This window comes from Setaria italica, chromosome II, assembly GCF_000263155.2.
Source record: "Setaria italica strain Yugu1 chromosome II, Setaria_italica_v2.0, whole genome shotgun sequence".
Classification (NCBI taxonomy): Eukaryota; Viridiplantae; Streptophyta; class Magnoliopsida; order Poales; family Poaceae; genus Setaria; species Setaria italica.
In genome coordinates, this window is record NC_028451.1 from 33300118 (window position 1) to 33320362 (window position 20245).

General features: G+C 44.5%; 2 protein-coding genes across 2 annotated transcripts; both read left to right on the forward strand.

Annotated features, from left to right (window-relative positions):
- Positions 1-3943: 3943 nt before the first annotated feature.
- LOC101761684 (alpha-amylase isozyme 3C) lies at positions 3944-5658 on the forward strand. The gene is made up of 3 exons (XM_004956960.1): positions 3944-4074; positions 4193-5131; positions 5221-5658. Exons 1-3 carry the CDS (start codon positions 3982-3984, stop codon positions 5500-5502), a joined length of 1314 nt encoding a protein of 437 aa, XP_004957017.1. The 5' UTR covers positions 3944-3981; the 3' UTR covers positions 5503-5658.
- A 9526-nt stretch (positions 5659-15184) lies between these two features.
- Positions 15185-16270, forward strand: LOC101762100 (ethylene-responsive transcription factor ERF109). Its single transcript, XM_004956961.2, has one exon. It carries the CDS (start codon positions 15254-15256, stop codon positions 16034-16036), a length of 783 nt encoding a protein of 260 aa, XP_004957018.1. The 5' UTR covers positions 15185-15253; the 3' UTR covers positions 16037-16270.
- Positions 16271-20245: the final 3975 nt, after the last annotated feature.

Below are 20245 nucleotides of genomic sequence, written 5' to 3' on the forward strand. Positions count from 1 at the left end.
GCACCCTGTCTACGGTGAGGTCAAGAAACGGGATCCATGTCGGAAGCAAGCTGGACATCCTTGCCGCTGATGGGGATCTCTACGTTGCCAAGATCGACGACAAGGTTATCGTGAAGATCGGATCAGGGTACGATATTGGGAACCTGATCCCTCGGACTTCCACCCCGTTGCCCATGGCAACAACTATTGGGAGAAGAGTGGTCTGAGAGTTCCAACGGGGCGACACCACAAGACCCATCGGAATCCCTGAATATATTCATTTTTTCAGATCCATTTCAGCCTGGAAAAAGAATTTAATTGAGATTAAATAACCTGAATATGATTGTACTATGCTTCTTTCAACTATTTATTTATTAAATGAAGATTATAATGTTTGGATGTATTACGATGATTGGGGAATTTTTGTAACCTCTTTAAACACGGAAACAGAGATGATTATGACGAAGCAACTATTGAATATTTAAGGCTGGATCTAGTAGAGATTTGGGATCGGGAAGAAGAGGAGACTCAGCCATGAACAGGAAGACGGGAAGAAGTTCTGAATCGATCTGTCTCTCGATCCTTCTCTGCCTCTATTTACTCTTGGTATTTTACACCTTAGTCCTTGTATTACATCTATTTTTCAAATACACACACCAACACTCCCACTCAAGATGGGGTGAATATATCATATAGACCCATCTTGCTACAAAACGCAGAAAATATCTTTTGAGGTAATTCTTTGATCAAAATGTCTGCCACTTGACTAGCTGATTTTACATAAGGCAAGCAAATTATTCCTGCATCCAACTTCTGCTTAATAAAGTGGCGATTGATCTTGATATGCATAGTTCTATCATGATGAACCAGATTGTTGGCAATATCAATAGCTACTTTGTTGTCACAGTATAGCATCAAGGGCTTGCACTTAAATAATTTCAACAGTGTAAAGTTGGCAGCGTTTCTTTTCGTGCAACCAACCGTGTGACTTGTGACCTGTGACGCAGTGAGCGGCCAAGCCAAGTTGGCATAACCATTTTGCCGTTTGCGTGTAATCCTTTGACAACAGTCATTAGAGGTGATAAACACACAGTCAATGCCTTGATCCCGAGTTAACTGGGCAATTACTACTTCCAATTAATGGGGAAATTTTATAACAAAAATGGTCAGTAGTGGGCGGCCGTATTCTCCATAAAAGAGTCTTGGAGATGTCCACGAAGATACAAGCGAGACACCCACGAACTCCCTCTCTTCTCTCCTTTTCCATCTAGTGATTCGTGTTGTGACACTGAGCTGCTGAATCTTGCCGGCTCTTCTCCTTGGCGTGTACCAAGGAGGAGGAGGGTGAGTGGTATCTCCGAGCCGTTGCCATCGGGAAGCCTGCACGAGGTGCGGCAGTAAGGTTTCTAGGCAACGCAACTGCGCGATCGCTCGAGTCGATCAACTACGTTATGCGTTGCCTCATCTTCGATCTGCATTGCATCATGTAACCCTGCAGTGAGTCTACACGAGGACGGAGCGCTGATATGTAAGTCCCCAGATTGGTTTCTTATAGAGTTGTAGGTTACACAAGATTTAGAGTGGTTATACACCTTTCATGGGTTACATGATGTTTTGTCTTGTTACGTCTGCTTTGCATATGCTTTTTTTACATACCAATTACATGCATATGTTAATGGTTACGAATCTAGAATTGGGTTACATAGTAGTAGCAATGAGTTACGTATTATGCCTAATGTTTATATCTGGTAGAATTAAATGCATATTTCCAACAATCCGGAAACCTTACCTATGTGTTTACTCTAATTCAGCAATGGCTGGTGCTTCGGATGCAATGAAACCTGAGAGGTTTGCTGGTGGTAACTTCCGTAGATGGTAGACTAGAGTCAAATTTTGGCTCATGTCTATGGGACTGTGGTGGGTGATCCATCCAGTGATGCCATTCACGGTTGAACATACCATAGCTTTCCCAGGTGCAAGTGACACTGCACTCGTATGTTAATGGCTACGATTATCTGTTTGAATTTAGAATTGGGTTACCTAGCAGTAGCAATGAGTTACGTAATATGCCTCATCTTTATATCTGGTAGAATTAAACGCATATTTTCCAGCATCTCTCACCTTTACAGCCACCTCATGGTGAGCAAATAAATCCAAGCAATGGTGTTGTTGGCATCATCAACATAAAGTGAGTAGGCACACTGACTAGCTCGGATTGCTGGTGTTTTGGTTCTTGATTGGATCGAGAGGAAAGCCTAGGCATAATTGAGGAGCTGGACGATGCCGAGCCATTGGTTCGAGTTGGCTTGCATCAAGCCAGCTAGAGTCGCATAGTTGATCTGGACCAAAAACTCGATGGGTGCGTCATCGTGAGTGAGGCACTTGAAGAACAAGATGTGGAGTTGGGCCAGCGGCCAATTGATGCGGTGGGGCAATATATGCCCGAGACTGGAGACTCAGGGCCACGCACAATTAGGAGAGCAGTAGGCTTCAATCGAACAAGGCGAGCATGCTATAGACGACGACCAGCTGTCCACGAGTGGAGGGGTAACGGGGAGGCGCCGGTGATCGGGAATGGTGATGCTAGCCTTTTGGGTTCGGCAGCACTAAAGAATCTTGGTGGCCCGTGGTGTTACTTTCATGGTGGCAGAGTCAACTGAATTTTGGCCATGTATATTTTCCAACAAACGTGTCAGGAATTTTTTTCCCTCATCGCAAGGCACATGCACATTTGATAGTAAAATATGAAATGTGGTGTCCCATGGGCATTCCTATTATTTTTTCCAAACAATTTTAGAAGTAAAAGATTTTGTAAAAGTATAAAAATAATAGATGAATTAAATTATGAATTAAGAAAAAATCAAAGATCCTAGTGAGCTAAGCAAACAACAGAATTAAATTACCAGTTTAGCTCATTTGGCTTCAACATTGAATTAACTGAATAAGAGTATGTGCCAAATGGATATAAACAAATATGTATACTTTTAGTAGAAACAAGCTAAGCATATATGCAGTTGATTTCAAGGTATTGTACCGAAAATGACCTAAATAAATTACGCATGTAAAATCTAAATCATAATAGCCAAATTTATATTTAGAAAAATAAGAGTCTATATGGAATGCAATATGGAAACAAACCTAAGTGACGCCAGCAATGAAAGGAGGGATCTGTAGTAGTACAAATTGAAGTAAAATATAACCTTCACTTTCCCTTTTTTTTGCTATTATTTCCTTCCCCTTTTTGCTATTATTTCCAGTATTTGCACAAACTGAGGGACACTAAAAATAATTAATTTGCAGATAGTACGTGGAAGCCTAATCATGGAAAGAAGATATATGCAGCCGTGTTCGATCAATTTGTTAACGAAAAATATAAATTATGTATTGACCAATTTTAATCTGTAGTATCTTGGATAGGGAATTCTAAAAAGGTTAAAACAACACTAGCCGTGCTATTTGCACGAGCAATGCTTGTTAACATCATTGGAATGAAAGTGGTTTCAAATGAAGAACCAACGACACTAAAGTTCTGTTCCACAACATACAAATTCTTAGGTTAAAACCTGATCAAAGGTACGAAGTTTGAGAAACAAAACCTGTGCTCGCCTTATAAAAAAGATGGACCAATCATTTATAGAATTTAAAAATCAAGCAAGCAATTGCTGTTGGCAGAAAGAATTTCTACTCGTTCGCCGCGTCCCTGCACTAAACGCGACCCAAGCATGTGTGTGTGTATACGACTCATAACTCACGGCTCACGCAGTCACGAACCTTTTTATCCCGTTTTTAATGTGCCACGGCAGCATTTGCACTTTTCCCATCAACGATATGCAGTTGCTCTCGTTTGAAGCAACAGAGCTTATCCGTTACACAATTTGACGATCCACTGGGCCAAACGGCCGCCGGATCCATCCTATAAATTCCCATGCACGGCCATGGTGCTCCACACACAGCCAGGTAAGTATACAAGTCTCAGTCTCACAGGCACTCGAGCGAGCAGAGATGGCGAAGCACTCGGCTGCCATGTGCAGCCTCCTCATGCTCGTGTTGCTCGGCTTGGGCTCCCAGCTAGCCCAATCCCAGGTCCTCTTCCAGGTGTGCGTCCTCCCTTTCTCCCAGCTACTCTTCTGCGTACTGGCACTACGCGCCATCTTGAGCTTCGAGCAGAGCTCTGAACTTGAATAATGATGTTGCTGGCTTGGTGCATATGCAGGGGTTCAACTGGGAGTCGTGGAAGAAGCAAGGCGGATGGTACAACTTCCTCCGGGGCCGGGTGGACGACATCGCCGCGACGGGGGCCACGCACGTCTGGCTCCCGCCGCCGTCGCACTCGGTGGCGCCGCAGGGGTACATGCCGGGCCGGCTCTACGACCTGGACGCGTCCAAGTACGGCACCCACGCCGAGCTCAAGTCGCTCATCGCGGCGTTCCACGCCAAGGGCATCCAGTGCGTCGCCGACATCGTCATCAATCACCGCTGCGCCGACTACAAGGACAGCCGCGGCATCTACTGCGTCTTCGAGGGCGGCACGCCGGACAGCCGCCTTGACTGGGGCCCTGACATGATCTGCAGCGACGACACTCAGTACTCCAACGGCCGCGGCCACCGCGACACCGGGGCTGACTTCGGCGCTGCACCCGACATCGACCACCTCAACCCGCGCGTCCAACAGGAGCTCTCCGACTGGCTCAACTGGCTCAAGACCGATCTGGGCTTCGACGGCTGGCGCCTCGACTTCGCCAAGGGCTACTCCGCCGCCGTCGCCAAGGTGTACGTCGACAACACCGCCCCAACCTTCGTCGTCGCCGAGATATGGAGCTCCCTGCAGTACGACGGCAACGGCGAGCCGTCCAGCATCCAGGACAAAGACCGGCAGGAGCTGGTGAACTGGGCGCAGGCTGTGGGCGGCCCTGCCGCGGCGTTCGATTTCACCACCAAGGGCGTGCTGCAGGCGGCCGTCCAGGGCGAGCTGTGGCGGATGAAGGACGGCAATGGCAAGGCCCCCGGGATGATCGGTTGGTTGCCGGAGAAGGCGGTCACCTTCGTCGACAATCACGACACAGGCTCCACCCAGAACTCATGGCCTTTCCCCTCCGACAAGGTCATGCAAGGCTACGCCTACATCCTCACACACCCTGGAACTCCCTGCATCGTAAGTCCTCAGCTGCATCACCGGTTCACCACAATAAGCTCGATCCGGCAAACTACCACTGTGTCACTCACTTTTCTGTATGTATTCAGTTCTACGACCATGTTTTCGATTGGAACCTCAAGCAGGAGATCAGCACCCTGTCTACGGTGAGGTCAAGAAACGGGATCCATGCCGGAAGCAAGCTGGACATCCTTGCCGCTGATGGGGATCTCTACGTTGCCAAGATCGACGACAAGGTTATCGTGAAGATCGGATCACGGTACGATGTTGGGAACCTGATCCCCTCGGACTTCCACCCCATTGCCCATGGCAACAACTACTGCGTTTGGGAGAAGACTGGTCTGAGAGTTCCAACAGGGCGGCACCACTAGACCCATCGGAATCGGAATCCCTGAATGTATTCATTTTTTCAGGTCCATTTGAGCCCGAAAAAGGAATTTAATTGACATTAAATAACCTGAATACGATTGTACTATGCTTCTTGCAACTATTTATTTATTAAAAGAAGATTATAATGTTTGGATTCATTACGTGAACCTGGGAATTTCTGTAACCTCTTTAAGCACGGCAACAAAGATGATTATGATGAAGCAACTATTGAAGATTAAAGTGTGGATCTAGTAGTCCGACTACCCGCGACTACTCCGACTACATCGCGACGCTCACCGACGACTACTTCGACTACTCGTCTTGGCTACCTGCTAGTCAAGGACGACTACCTCGACAGGTGACTCGCCGACGACTGCTCCGACTACGTCGCAACGCTCACCGACTACTTCGACTCCTCGTGTCGACTAGAAAATTAGTTAGGACGAACTTCATACGGCTGACACCTAGTCGGAATCGACTACGACCAGTCGGCTTCATCCACAATTGTTGCGGCTTCATCGACGATCGCCACGGCTTCATCAACAATCGTTCACAAATCAAGCTAAGTTGCTTTTCTAATTATTTTCCAACTTATTTTTCACATGCGCGCAACACGCGCTCTACTCGCTGGAGGGTAGCAAACTCTCACGCACAACACGCGCTCTACTCGCCGGAGGGTAGCAAACTCTCGCGCACAACACGCGCTCTACTCGCCGGAGGACAGCAAACTCCTTAGTGCAATCACGCTCTCTTTTTGTTGCAATGACAACTGCTCACTTTTGTTTTCTCTTAAGGTTACTACTCTTCTCGAGTAGAACACGCCTTAACTCGTGAAAGCCTCAGGCGCATCTGTCACATCTAAGCCCATATGCGTATACGAGATAACGATCTCACACACGCAGTAGCAATGGCTACCCGAAGACTGAGAGCCTAAACATAACAGGCTAACTACTCGGGAAGAGTATGACTGAAACAAGAGCATGACACACAATATTTATATTGATCACTGAATAAATTTCAGTAGTTTCAATATTCTACAAAAATACTACATAATGTATGCATCTTTTCTTTCAGATCAAACTTTGATGACAACACTCTAGTACGCTCAGTGTACGTCCAAAGGCACAAACTAGTTCCCAAACTCGGGGGCTAAGGGCCAATCAGTATTCGAAAATACTTCCAGTGGCTCAGCTGGCTTCCAAGCACAGGGGCTAAGTGCCAAACACTACTCGACATGGCTCCTACGGCTCACCTAGCACATAAGCTCGGGGGCTGGATGCCGCAAGACTACTCGGATGATGACTGGAGTGAAGACTTAAGATCCTTGAGTTGATTATTCAATCAATTCAAGGCTCGAGGGCTGATAAGCTACACCCAATAATTTTTCAAGCTGAAAGAAGAAGATTCAAGATTTTTTGACCCTCAGCCTAATTCTACGATTCAACCTAAGGCTCGGGGGCTCCTGCATATGGAGTGTGACTTTCGCCGCCCTCCATACATGAAGACTACAATATCAAGTTGATCGAGGCTTTGAGCACACTATAGCCTCATGGAAGCTTTGAGAAGCTTTAAAGATTCCGCTAGATAAAGTACTCGAGGAGCACCAAGACTACTCAGCAAAAATCTTAAGATTACTCGAAGACTGCTGCATTCAACTATGAAGCGCTCGGGGGCTTGTCGGGGATAGATCCCCAGTACCCACAAGGAAGGAAGAGGTCGAACTCCTACTAGGATTCCCCTATACTCCTACTAGGACTAGTCCCGTGTACTCCTACTAGGACTCCTCCTTATAATCCGACTAGTACTCTTGCCCCCTGAAGTATATAAAGGAGGGCAAGGGTATCTAGATCGGCAGGCACAACATGAGGGCAAATCCTCATACCTCAACACCCAAGCACAGGGCGCAATATACAACACCCAAACAGGATATAGGGACACTACTCTAGCGGCCTGAACTTGTATAAATCCGTGTCTTGTGTCCTCGCTTTTACCTTCGAGTTTCAGATCTGGCGATCCCCCATCGACAAATAGACTACCTCGGGTACCCCCTTGGTAGGCTGCCGGTATAAAACACCGACACTAAGCTTCTTTCAGCTATTTATTTATTGAAACAAGATTAGGCTAATTCCTTTATTTTGAAGGAATTGGAATCTATTTAATGGAATAGGCTATTTGTCTTAGAATGTGGCATTCCACAATTTTCCAAAGTTTAGATACAAACCTATCTTAAATTCATGGGGTGGGAGATGGAAATTTATTCTATAGATCCTCATGCTATATTTCTAATGTGCAACTTATAGCACGCTCTTCAACTCGCTTCCCTATAGCAGAAGTGCAGTGCATAAGTATCTCTCTCGTATGGTGAACAATAATATATAAATATATTCCACATACAACTATATTAACTTAATTAGTTTGTGTCTAAAATGATTATTAGAATGGAATTCAATTCCAAGGATCCAAACGGGGCTTATAGTATTTGGATGTACTATGTTGATCTAGGAATTTTGTAACCTCTTGAAACGAAGAAACAAAGCTGATTCTTGTTAAGCTGAAACTTCCTGTGATGTTAGTGTCTATTTGGTTTTTGTCCAGCCGCCACCAATGGGATGGCCAAAAGTTTGTGAAGTGTATAATGTTTTGCTTCCTACCATGACAAATGATCAGAAAGATGAAAAAAGAACTTTTGTTTGTAAGTTAACATGTGAGTCCTACGTGTTCCTAAAAAATTGAACGATAAAACATGAGCAATTTGGACCTTAATATATTGATTAAATTGCAATGAATGAATAGTTTAAACAAGTCCAAAAAATTCTAACTTAAAAGATATACTACCTAGCTCAAAATAAGAAACTATGCGGGGTCTACGATGTGATATTAAAGTATGGCACTTCAGTTAAAGATAAATAAGTATTATAAAAACTCCATGATGAATATCTTATGTTGCCACTCTACAAGATAATTCTATATTGATGATAAAAACTAAAAAAGGATTTTTTTTATAATGATGTTTAAATACTATATATTTTGAATATATTTAAAGTTTAAAATCAAACAATTAATACTCTCAATAGGAAAATTCTCCTTCTGTCGTCAAAGCGGCATGTGATTTTGTTTAAAGAAAGGAGCTCTGTGGACTCATTTAAGAAGGAACAAGTCGAGGTTACAATGATGTTGTGATTATATAAAATCATTATCCCTCTCATCAGCACAAATATACTTTCAACTAATAATGTCAAAAACTTGATTAGGTTGGAGACACTTGGACTAAAAAACTTGAACACTGTGCTATTTCCAAATGTTCTTGTGGTTGGGGGCATGGAATTTCAATACCAATTGGCTACCAACTATGTGCATAAAATAGCCTCGGTCTTGTGAAGAGAATGGCATGCTTAGACAAATTTAACCTTCAACCAAACAATACTCTGATTTTTGAGAAATGTTCAATTTATGCTTGGCCATTGGAGCATTCAACTAAATATCCGAAGTACTTTCATCCTTTGGGGGTTCTTCTTTTTTTATTATATAAATTCCCCCAACAGAAATTATAGCGATCCTTGAGTGCCATCGATTCCACCATTATTTCAAATTCATGTTTTCATGGATGCCATTTTTGTCAATGTGTCTTACAAAGACATTTTACCCCCCTCAATGCAATGAAATGAATTTTGAACCCTCCCTTACACAAGTCAGATAAAACAAATTAGGATATGTGGTAAAATCTGAATAACCATGAACATGTTTAAACACACAGTGTACAAATGTTCACGACAAATCTAATTATTAGCACATTGATCATCACATATATTAGATACCACTGAGAGGTCATAGAGAGATGACTATCAACTTGTATCATCACAAACGGCTCCTAGAACCGAACCGTTTCTAGCATAATATGTGTGAACTTTCTACACGGCGACGAGTTTCCATTTGCAGGCCGAAGAGTTAGACCTCAACGTTGGCTATGCACACCTCTGTCCAGAACAAAAGCGGACCTCGACGAGGCCCATGTCGTAGTAGCTCTTGCTCTCGGCCAAACCCTTGTGCTGAGCACCAAGATGAACAAGAACTATCATGAGAACATCACCTGCTCGGATACAATCACATTAGCAACTTTTGATTTAAAGGTGAAAAAATTCTTTATCATGATTGTATTTGATACATTTGATGAATTGATGGTGCATCATGATGTGTGTTCATTGTCATTTTCAGAAATACATACGTGGATCAAAAAGAGTGTTAAACACACATGGAAGGCATGGAGGACCAAAGAAGTTGATTAGAGGTCAAGTCCAAGTATTCCCAACATCCTCCACCAGACCACCACATCACTTTTAGTCCAAGGAAAGAAAGAGATCAAATCCAACACGTTTGGGGCTGGATTCGGACTGCAGCACTGTGCCAAATTGCGACGGCTGCCACGACCTCATCCGGACTCCGTTTTGGGCGTTCAAGTACTCCTTGGAATCCTTATGAAGTCTATTTTCATATGGATCTAGACTCATATACATATCTATTCTAAAGCGGCCTCAATGATCAAATTACTCTCGAGAGATTTTTCTATCCAAGGTGCTGCGTCGCCTTATTTTGGCCCAATGGGTCTTGTATCAAGTCGGGTCCAATAAAGGCATGTCCTAGGATTGGAGCATGACACCAGGACCCCTGGCCGTCCTCCAGGTATTAATAAGAATTCGATCCGTCGTAAACAGATCGGATTTTGTTTAGATGTAAGTTTAGCCAATGCTACTTCCTTGTAGACACGTGTGTCGACTAGACCATCCGTTCTACTCAATTCAGAACCCCAACTTTGTGATTTCAAATTAGTTTTCATCTCCATATTTGCAATTGAGTTGCTTGTTCTACTTGTTCTTGCTTATTCCTCGATTGCTTGCAGGAATTACCCTAATGGTTTGGTTGATCGTGCTTCACAAGATCGCGACGACCATTGGAGGTGGTGTATTGGTTGCTAAGGCGTATCCTTGGATGGTTGTAGTCGAGCCATGAACGTCATCTCCATCCCCAAATCGAGTTATCCCCCTCTCTCATTGAAAGATCAGGATTCAACCCTAACGGGTTCATATCAGTTGGTAATCAGAGAAAGGTTTATCAGTGAGAGACTTCCAATCCTTTGCTATTTTAATTTCCTATAGTCCAGAAAAGCCAAAAAAATAGTAGATTAGTTTACACGCAATCCTATAAACCCTTTGAGCCTTTGCTAGCACTGCTTAGATAGGGCATATTGAGTTTTTGGTTGCATCGGTTGTGTCGAGTTGCTGGTCTTAGTGTCTATTCCTTTAGAGTTTTGAGTTCTACCATGTTTTGGTCACCGAGATCCACCATCACCATATACATCTTTGTTGTATTTTTGCCACCACGGATCCATATGATGTCCAATTTGGGAGTTTAAATACAATCTAGAAAGTTGAAATTGTCTTCTTTCCAACGGATCTGACCTTGCAGCAAAATTCATTCCGAGCGCTCCACAATCTTCCTAGAGATTTCCGCATTTGCTGTATTAACAAGAGTTGTTAAATCTGAATTCGAAGGGGTTGTGTGCAATAGCCTTATTGTTTGGGTTGTCATAGTACCAAACAAAAGATTTAGGCTCCTAAAAAATAAAAAGAAAGAAGAAGAAAGGAAAAGAAAAAAAAAGACAAGAGAAGGAGAAGAAAGAAGGGGTTGAATCTGTGAATCTGTTATTTTTCTTCGTGCTGTGCTAGTTGCTATTTATTAGTGACTACCTTTGTGCCTAAGCTCACGTCTCTAGCATGGTTTAGCCTAGGACCAGCACAGCACCACCGTTGAATGATTACTCAGCTTGCTTTTGTGACTAACGTGGTACTAGTATTTTTTCCTTGCTTAAGCCCACCTACAGGTCCACATATTCGACTACAGCTTAATAGGATTTTGTTGTTGCGGCACCGATACATTTCGCTCCACAGTTGCAGACTTGTTGGTTGCCATCACCTCCTATTTGGCTTGGTAAGAACTTGTAAGGGCTTGTTTTAAACAAGTTTGAGAGAATTATAACTGAGTTGACAGGAGGATACATATTATTTTTGGATTTCTTATTTTCTTCTAATCATGGCAGGTGATACGGAAATTTTTGAGCTGTTGAAACTAAACCCTCATATTTAGGATGTCATTCAACACTTGTCATTATATGATGGTAAGTTTGATCCTAAAGCTTACTTTGATTGGGAGCTAAAAGTAGATAATGAATTTGATGAGCATGACCTGCCCGAGAAATAAAAGATTTATATTGTATCTAATGTTTTGACTGAATATGCTTTGCTAGAATAGAACCACATTTGTAGACATAACAAAGTTCCGGAATCTCGGGAAGACTTCAAATTTCTTTTTAGAGATGCATTCATTCCTGCATATTATGCTAATTATTTGCTTGCAAAATTAGACAACTTGAAGCAAGGTAGTAGGACTGTGAAAGAATACTTCCATGATTTTAAAATTTGTATCATGTATGGTGGATTAGATGAATGCATGGAAGATGTTATGAGTAGGTTCATGAGAGGGCTCAATTCTGAAATTCAAACCTTGTTAATTAGCAAATCATATATATATATATATATATATAAAATATATATATTGGTCAATTGTTTTATCTTGTTCTCAATGCTGAAAAGAAGATTCTATTATCTATGAATACTTGTAAGAATGATGTGACCCATAAATGTCCAAAATTTATCCACTCTGCATGCTAATGAAGAGCAACAAATAGTGAAACCCATTGCTGATTTTCTTTTATCACAAAATGAATTACTTGTTGTTCCTTGTGATAAAGATGATTTGTATGCTGATGTTTCTTTTACTCCTATGCCACAAGTAGCGAATAAGTGTAATACTTTTGGTTTGAAACCATACAAATATGCTAAAGATAAACTTTTTCATCCTATTACCTATGCACAAGATGAACTGAATTTGATGTTCTCTTTAAATACTTTGGGTTATATTGAATTTGATATTCTATGTAATCTAAATTGTCTTAAAGAGAAATTTAATTTTAATTCTGGTTTGCCAAGTTTTAATCACTGTTCGTTTCATGCAATTGGCAAATACAACAGCAAAGGAGAATATTTGGTGCATAAAGTTTATATTTGCTCTAATCTAAAATATTCTTTTGGGCTACAATATCATGATCAAATAGGAGGCTGCACTAACACTAATAATGTCTTGCAAAGTTCTTCTAGTTTTTCCCATATGCAACAAGGTAAGCACGAAGAAGGGGAGCATTGCTGGTTATGACCGTGCAGCATAGCTGTCGCTCCGTACTCCAACATCAAAGCAAGCACCTTTGAATACCATTGGAGCAAGTCGAGGACGACTCGCAGCCAAGAATGGGAGAATGATGAGAACATAACCTGCTCAGATACAACCACATTAGCAACTTTTGATTCAAATGTGAAACAATTTTTATCATAATTGTATTTGATACATTTGATGAATTGATGATGCACCATGATGTGTGTTCATTGTCATTTTCAGAAATACATACGTGGATCAAAAAGAGTGTTTGGAGGATCAAAGAAGTTGATTGGGGGCCAAGTCCAAGTATTTCCAACGTCCTCCACCAGGCCACCACGTCACTTTTAGCCTAAGGAAAGAAAGAGATCAAATCCAACACGTTTTGAGGCTGGATTCGGACTGTAGCACTGCGCCAACTTGCGACGGCCGCCACGACCTCATCCAGACTCCGTTTTGAACGTTCAAGTACTCCTTGGAATTCTTATGAAGTCTATTTGCATATGGATCTATACTCATGTCCATATCTATTCTGAAGCGACTGCAATGGTCAAATTACTACCGAGAGATTTTTTTTGTCCAAGGTGCTGCTCGCCTTATTTTGGCTCGATGGGTCTTGTATCAAGTCAGGTCCAATAAAGACATGTTCTAGGGTTGGAGCACAACACCAGAACCCCTGGTCGTCCTTCTAGGTATTAATAAGGATTAGAGCCACCACAAACAAATCGGATTTTGTTTAGATGTAAGTTTAGCCATTGCTACTTCCTTGTAGACGCGTGTGTCGACTAGATCATCCGATCTACTCGATTCAGAACCCAACTTTGTTATTTAAGGTTAGTTTTCATCTCCATATTTGTAATTGAGTTGCTTGTTCTACTTGTTCTTACTTGTTCCTCGATTGCTTGCAGGCATTATCCTAGTGGTTTGGTTGATCGTGCTCCACAAGATCGCGACGATCATTGGAGGTGGTGTATCAGTTGTTAAGGCGCAGCATCCTTGGATGGTCGTAGTCGGGCCGTGAACGTCATCTTCATTCCCAAATCGAGTTATCCTCCTCTCTCATCGAAAGATCGAAATTTAAACCCACATATCCATATCAAACTATCTCCAAGGCATTGAGGTGGTCCTTGTGGATCCCGTCGCCTCGTCGGTTTGAAGTTCAGGGACACCCTTCCCTCCCTGGAGAGAGCCAGAGAGGTACGTATGCGTGTTGTGCTCGTCCAGGTCATTTCCTCCTCCATGCACTTACATGATGTCAATCAAGGGAAAGGTAAATTTGAGATAGAGGGATGTTAAGAATTTCGATGGGGCTATAATTTTTTATCGAGATTGAGAGAATTTACTGCTACTTTTTAAAGTCCAAGTATGTTGGGCCCTCAGGGTTGAACGGTTTTAAGCACAAAGCTTTTTAGCCGTGCCCGTAACGGTTAGATCTTCAACCAAGTTAAGGTCACAAGAGATGATCACAAATGTTCAGAGAAAGAGTGTGTCGTGTTTGTCCATTGTGCAAAGATCAGCTATTCTGTTCTCCACACATATGTAATTGGCCTTTACCTTTTACCTTAATTTTGTCCGTTAGTAAAATATATATGTATCTAAATTGCTGATATAACTGTATTCTAGCGTGACAAAAACCCTATACTATTTGGTTGAAAATAGCAGTGAACCATGTTCTTGGAACCGGAAACAACTTGCTAGTGCCGAGCCACGTCACCAAACTCCTCTGTCTGCTTTGACTTTTTCTCGGTGGACGATTCCACCCTCGAATTGCTGTGCCTGTGCATCACTCAGTCCCGCTCACTGAGGTCAGCATGCTCTCCATACGCCAATTCTCCCTCCATCTCATATCAAGTGCATTTCTAGAATTTTTCGTGAAAACCAAAGCAGCTGTTAAGAATTTCGTTGACTGAAAGGGGCCGCACCCACATGTGCTGCAGCTTCATGCGGAGGTGGAAAGATTTCTGGAAGCATTATCTATATTTTTTTAACACAGGTTGATGACGGACGAGAGGTTGAGAAGCGTCCAAAGTCCGAAGGGATGTTACACAAGTCAATCCGCTGGTCCATTGGTACATTGGATCTCGTACCTATATATGTAAATATTTTAGGATAAATTTTAAATTGCGGAGGTGCAAATATTTAGGGACGAGGGGAGTACGTCAGCAGGAGGGGCACTCGCAGCGCGCGCTAACCGACGGGCCGTGCTCGAACCGGGTGTTTCCCACTTTTGCCCTTCTAGATCTTTTAAGACTGCGGAGCTTCTCACATCCACACGTTTTCCACATCCACAGAGCTTCTAGCCGGAAGTGGAATACACCGGTCCCCTTCCAAGCTCCCACCTGGCGCCGCTCTGTAACTGCGCACCGTGTCGCCGTGTGCCTCTCGACGGCCGCGTACGCTATATAAGCGCCTCCACCGCGCCACTTCCCGCTCCAATTCTAAAGTTCAAACACACTCTCCAAGCTCGACTAACTAAGCAGGAAGCTCGGACACATGACCAAGAAGCTCACCTCCGCCATGGCCGGGAAGCAGGATTTTATTCGCAAGGCGCAATTCGACGATCAGCGTGGAGGCGGCGAGAGCGCGGCGGCGGGGTTCGGGGGCAGGTTGGTCTCCCACGAGCAGGAGGACGCCATCATCGTCGCGGCGCTGCGGCACGTGGTGTCCGGGTACAGCACGCCGCCGCCGGAGGTCGTCACGGTGGCGGGCGGCGAGGCGTGCGGGGTCTGCAGCATCGACGGGTGCCTCGGGTGCGACTTCTTCGCGGCGCCGGAGCTGGCACAGGGAGCGAGCCGTGGCACGGCAGGGCAGATGGCGGCGGAGGCGGGAGGGGAGCGGCAGATGAGGCCACGGCGGCGGCGAAAGAAGAACATGTACCGCGGCGTGCGGCAGCGGCCGTGGGGCAAGTGGGCGGCGGAGATCCGCGACCCGCGTCGCGCGGCGCGCGTGTGGCTGGGCACGTTCGACACCGCCGAGGAGGCCGCCAGGGCCTACGACTGCGCGGCGCTCGAGTTCCGCGGCCCGCGCGCCAGGCTCAACTTCCCGGGCCATGGCGACGCCGCCACCGCGGCGGCGGGGACCGCGACGAGGACGCCGTCGCCGTGCAGCGCGGACGCTGCGGAGACGACGGCGGCGACGCCGGGGGAGTGGCGGATGGGCGGCGCGGACGGAGCGGGAGACGAGCTGGTGTGGGACGGCCTGCAGGACCTGATGAACATGGACGAGGCGGACCTGTGGTTCGCGCCATTTGCTGGCACTGCTGCGTCCAGTTTCTGAGAGCTCATCCTGTACTGTCAGTTGTGTACACAAAAGTAGTGCGGTTGTTACTACTACTGATTAGGTCTCAGGTAGGCTAACTGGGAGTGGCATTCTTTCGTTGTGCATTGAACATAGCTAGCCGGTCCGTCAAAATTGGATTGATTTGTAGATTGACATTCTTGAATTGTGTATATTGATTGGTGGATGGAGAATTCTTTTTCAATGGATTTCTGAGGAAACTGTTTGATAGAATGAGCATTTCTACTGTTGGCTCTGGTTGGTGACTGACGACTCGATGTCGATGAGTACACTGTTGGTCGATCGTACTCGATCAGTGTGCGGCCAAAGAAAACATATTTGAAAAAAAAAATCGTTGACTGAGCCATACATAACTAGTCAGAGAGCCAAACGTCTCAGTTCAAACATGGTAAAGAAAAAAAATACCGCAGTCAATGTCAATTCAAAAAACAGATTTAGTGGTGTTTGGAAGGAGGGGGCTAAATTTTAGTCCCCGTCACATCGAATGTTTGGACACTAATTAGGAGTATTAAACCTAGACTAATTACAAAACTAATTACACAACCTCTAGGCTAAATCACGAGACGAATCTATTAAGCCTAATTAGTTCATGATTTGACAATGCAGTGCTACAGTAACCATTCACTAATGATGGATTAATTAGGCTTAATAGATTCGTCTCGTGATTTAGTCTAGGGGTTCTGCAATTAGTTTTATAATTAGCTTATGTTTAGTCTTCCTAATTAATATCCGAACATTCGATATAACAGGGCTAAAGTTTAGCCCTGGTATCATTTATGGCCCTGTTTGGGACTGCGTTTCTCGCGGCGGCGGTAGCACGGAGAATCCCGCTGAACGCTTCGCGGCAGTCCCAGGTCCCACAAAATCGCAAGCGGCTCGCGGTGGGTTTTGCACTGCAAAACGTGAGAATCGAACGCAGGCCAACGCGGGTTTCTCCGTGAAGCGATTCTGGCGGCCGTGCTGCGGAGAGACTCCGTCCCAAACAGGCTTATAACTCTCCCCTTCATTCATCTGACGTCCTATTACGCTTATATTCGTTACTTCGTCCCAGGAAATATTACTAGTACTAGATGCCACCTGACACTCGTTTAAGCAATCTCTTACGTATACTCTTGCGTTGCGCCCTGGAAATCATCATGTGAGGAATTGGTGTGGATAGGCTCTTGATTCTGGATAGAAGAAGAAAAGGCTGCGGTATAGGGAGAAAACGACGGTCCAACCGCCGAGAGCGACGGGTGCAAGTGCAGTGGCGCGCACAGCCGGGCAGCGGGCAGCGGGCAGCTACCCCCTGCCACTCGTCAAGACGTCAACTCGTTTCCAATGACCGGGAGCACGGAAGGAAGCGAGCGCTTACTCGTCAACCGTCACCGCCAACGCCACTGACGTGCCGGCGCAGGGCACGTGCCCGCCTGCCGGCTGCCGCTGCGCGCCACCACAGACGTCAAACAGGCGGGGGCGGGGTGGAGTCCGCGGCTGCGGCGCGCACGGGGGGGCGCGGCGTTTCGCTTTCGGCCGCGGATTCTGGATAGGCGCCAGCGGCGCTACCCGCGCGCCGCCCGCGGCTCCAGCTGCGCGGTCGCTGGGTTGGGTCCGATTCGTCAGCCGGATGCCCGGATCGGGGAGGGAGAGCCTGCCTGGACGTTGCGCAACGGCCACGAGCCCACGAGGCCACATGCCCGTTAAGTTGTTGACTAGTCTGCAGATTTCAGCCATGCGCTAGCGCTGCACAAACTGCTTCAGCCTTCTGGATAGATACGTTTCTCAGCAGCGCACCTGTGACTGGAGCTGGGACTTGGCCGTGCTATCTGTGGGCCGTCCGAAACCGAGCACGGCATAATAAATTTTAGGTCGGCATGACTACGAGGGTCATGCCTCAGCACGACAGATGGCACGGCATGGCACGTATTTTGAATCGTGCTTGGACTGGCACGGCACAGAAATGGCCCATTAGCACATTTATAAACTACCGTCAATGTATTGGTTCTATGTGTCATATAGCCTAACATAACTATTGCCATGAAGAAAATCACAAAATCTACCTTAATCGTGATAACGATTGTTCATAACATAACAATGTTGCATTCTCATATCACCACAGACAGTCATAACCTTCACCTATAGCATCTATATAATAATGTTTGTTTCCTCTATTAATTTTAAATTTTTTCCTACGTATGAGAGCAAAATATGTGCAAGCAAAATGAGCACCAATAAAAGACAAGTACATGTATTGCGAGGGCTGTGCTTAGGCTGGCACGGCATGAAATCGTGCCGGCGTGCCACGGACCATGCTTGGGTCTAGTAAAAGACTTGTCCACGGCACGCACATGCCTAACGTGCCTAGAAGTTCAGACACTATGCGGCATGAGAGCTCTACCTGTGACTTTTATCCGCTCAATCTTTCAAAAAAAAACTTGTATCCACTCGAATAGTGGGGAGCGATGGTCGTGCAGACTTTATGCCCATGCAAAATCTACCACAGTTCATGACTAATTCGTTCGCGAAAAAAGAAAATTAGTTCCAAAGATTCTGATGCAGTCTTTTGTTAAATAATTTCTCTGAACTTCTATTTAAAAACTCAACCACAAAAAATCGGACCAAACTTTTAGCTAAGACCCTATATTCAAAGTGTTTGCTCGTTTTCTCATGAAATGTTAGGGTACCTAAAACGGAGGCAAATTTTATGAACGATTAACTCTGTTTCTTGGTTCTTCCAAAAGTCAGTTTTGGAACTTCAGACTGGTTTTTGGTCCAATATCTTTCCTTCAAGAAAAAGGAGAGATTTGCATGCGACAAGAAGCCAAGACTAAAAATGAAATAAACTCATACTATGATATCATTCATAAAATAGAAATTATCGGTTGTTGTCATCCAGATCGTACATGAATACTATATGCACGCGTGCTGAACATCACAATCCCTATTTTATGTTAGGTCATATCATGATTCTCTACATAGTTTTTGAGATAGGACTTGGCTAAGCATATTTAGACCAAAGTTACCCTTCCCTTTTTTTCAAAACGCCCTACAGACGGAGACACTAACCAATGTGCATGTATGTTTACCTCTATATAAATACACGCATAATCCCACCGTAGATATAGTGTCATTAAATCTTAAAATAAATTCAGGAAAATGTAAGTGCACATGTTGAACTGAGGACTCAAACCCATAAATAAGTTAAGTTCCACCACAAACAACCTAACAAGATAGATATTTTTAGTTTGCAAAGTTGTTTTTTTACAGTAACGATTCCATTAATGTATTACTTATATAATATAAAGTAAACTACATAAGAAAGTATTTTTAATACAATCCAGCATCGTATCGGTATAATGAATATATATTGATGAAGTAATTATTTGTTAAACATATCTCAACGAAGAACAGAGGATTTCTAAGCTCGAATTTAAATAACACGTGCATAAACAGGAATACATGATGCATCGTAATGCCAGAGAGCACAAAGGTAGTGCATGACTAGCGCTATTTCATATTTAAAAAAGGAAGAGTATCCAATAATAATTTTAAATTGCATTTGTGCACTAATTCCCATAGAAAATAATAAGTTTGATGTTTTATTAGCACTATTAATTTATACCAATTTACTGACCGACAACTGCATTTAATTCTATTTTTTCAACTTAATTTAGCTTTCTGCGATGGCGCTTTATTTCTCATCCGATTTGCAAAATCACACGGCGGCAACCGGCGGCCGACGAGCAAAGGAGGTGGAGAAGCGACTAGGTAGCGATCGGAGGAGGAGGCAGCAGTGGGGCATACAATTCGGGGGAGGGGGATGGTGGATTACGATGGAAGCGGCGACGCTCGAAGAAGCCGCAACTGGCAGCGGCGGTGCTCGGGAGGCGTTTTGGCCAGCAGTGGGGACGGCCGAGGGGGCTTTGGCTAGCGGCAGTGAAGTTCTTGGAAACAGCGGATATACCTTGAGTTCTCCAAGGCAGTACGCGATTTTCTCTCCCTCTAGCTTCGATTTCGGAGTGCATTTTGTTCCTAGCGCTCCATCTTTCTCCCCTAATCTAGGATAAAAAATTGTGGAGCGGAGGCGGCACCGCATCCTGAAATAGCATAGATTTATCAATGGTTTGCTCGGGCTCTCCTCCATGCGGCAATTCATCACCACCACTGCCTTTCATTTTCTCCCCACCTGGAGGTCCAGCCAGAATTTTC

Bases quoted from the DNA above. Each gene is read 5' to 3' on its own strand.
- LOC101762100 (XM_004956961.2), top strand. From the start codon at position 15,254: ATGACCAAGAAGCTCACCTCCGCCATGGCCGGGAAGCAGGATTTTATT.
- LOC101761684 (XM_004956960.1), top strand. From the start codon at position 3,982: ATGGCGAAGCACTCGGCTGCCATGTGCAGCCTCCTCATGCTCGTGTTG. The intron at 4,075-4,192 runs GTGTGCGTCCTC...GTGCATATGCAG, and splicing joins AATCCCAGGTCCTCTTCCAG to GGGTTCAACTGGGAGTCGTG. The intron at 5,132-5,220 runs GTAAGTCCTCAG...GTATGTATTCAG, and splicing joins ACCCTGGAACTCCCTGCATC to TTCTACGACCATGTTTTCGA.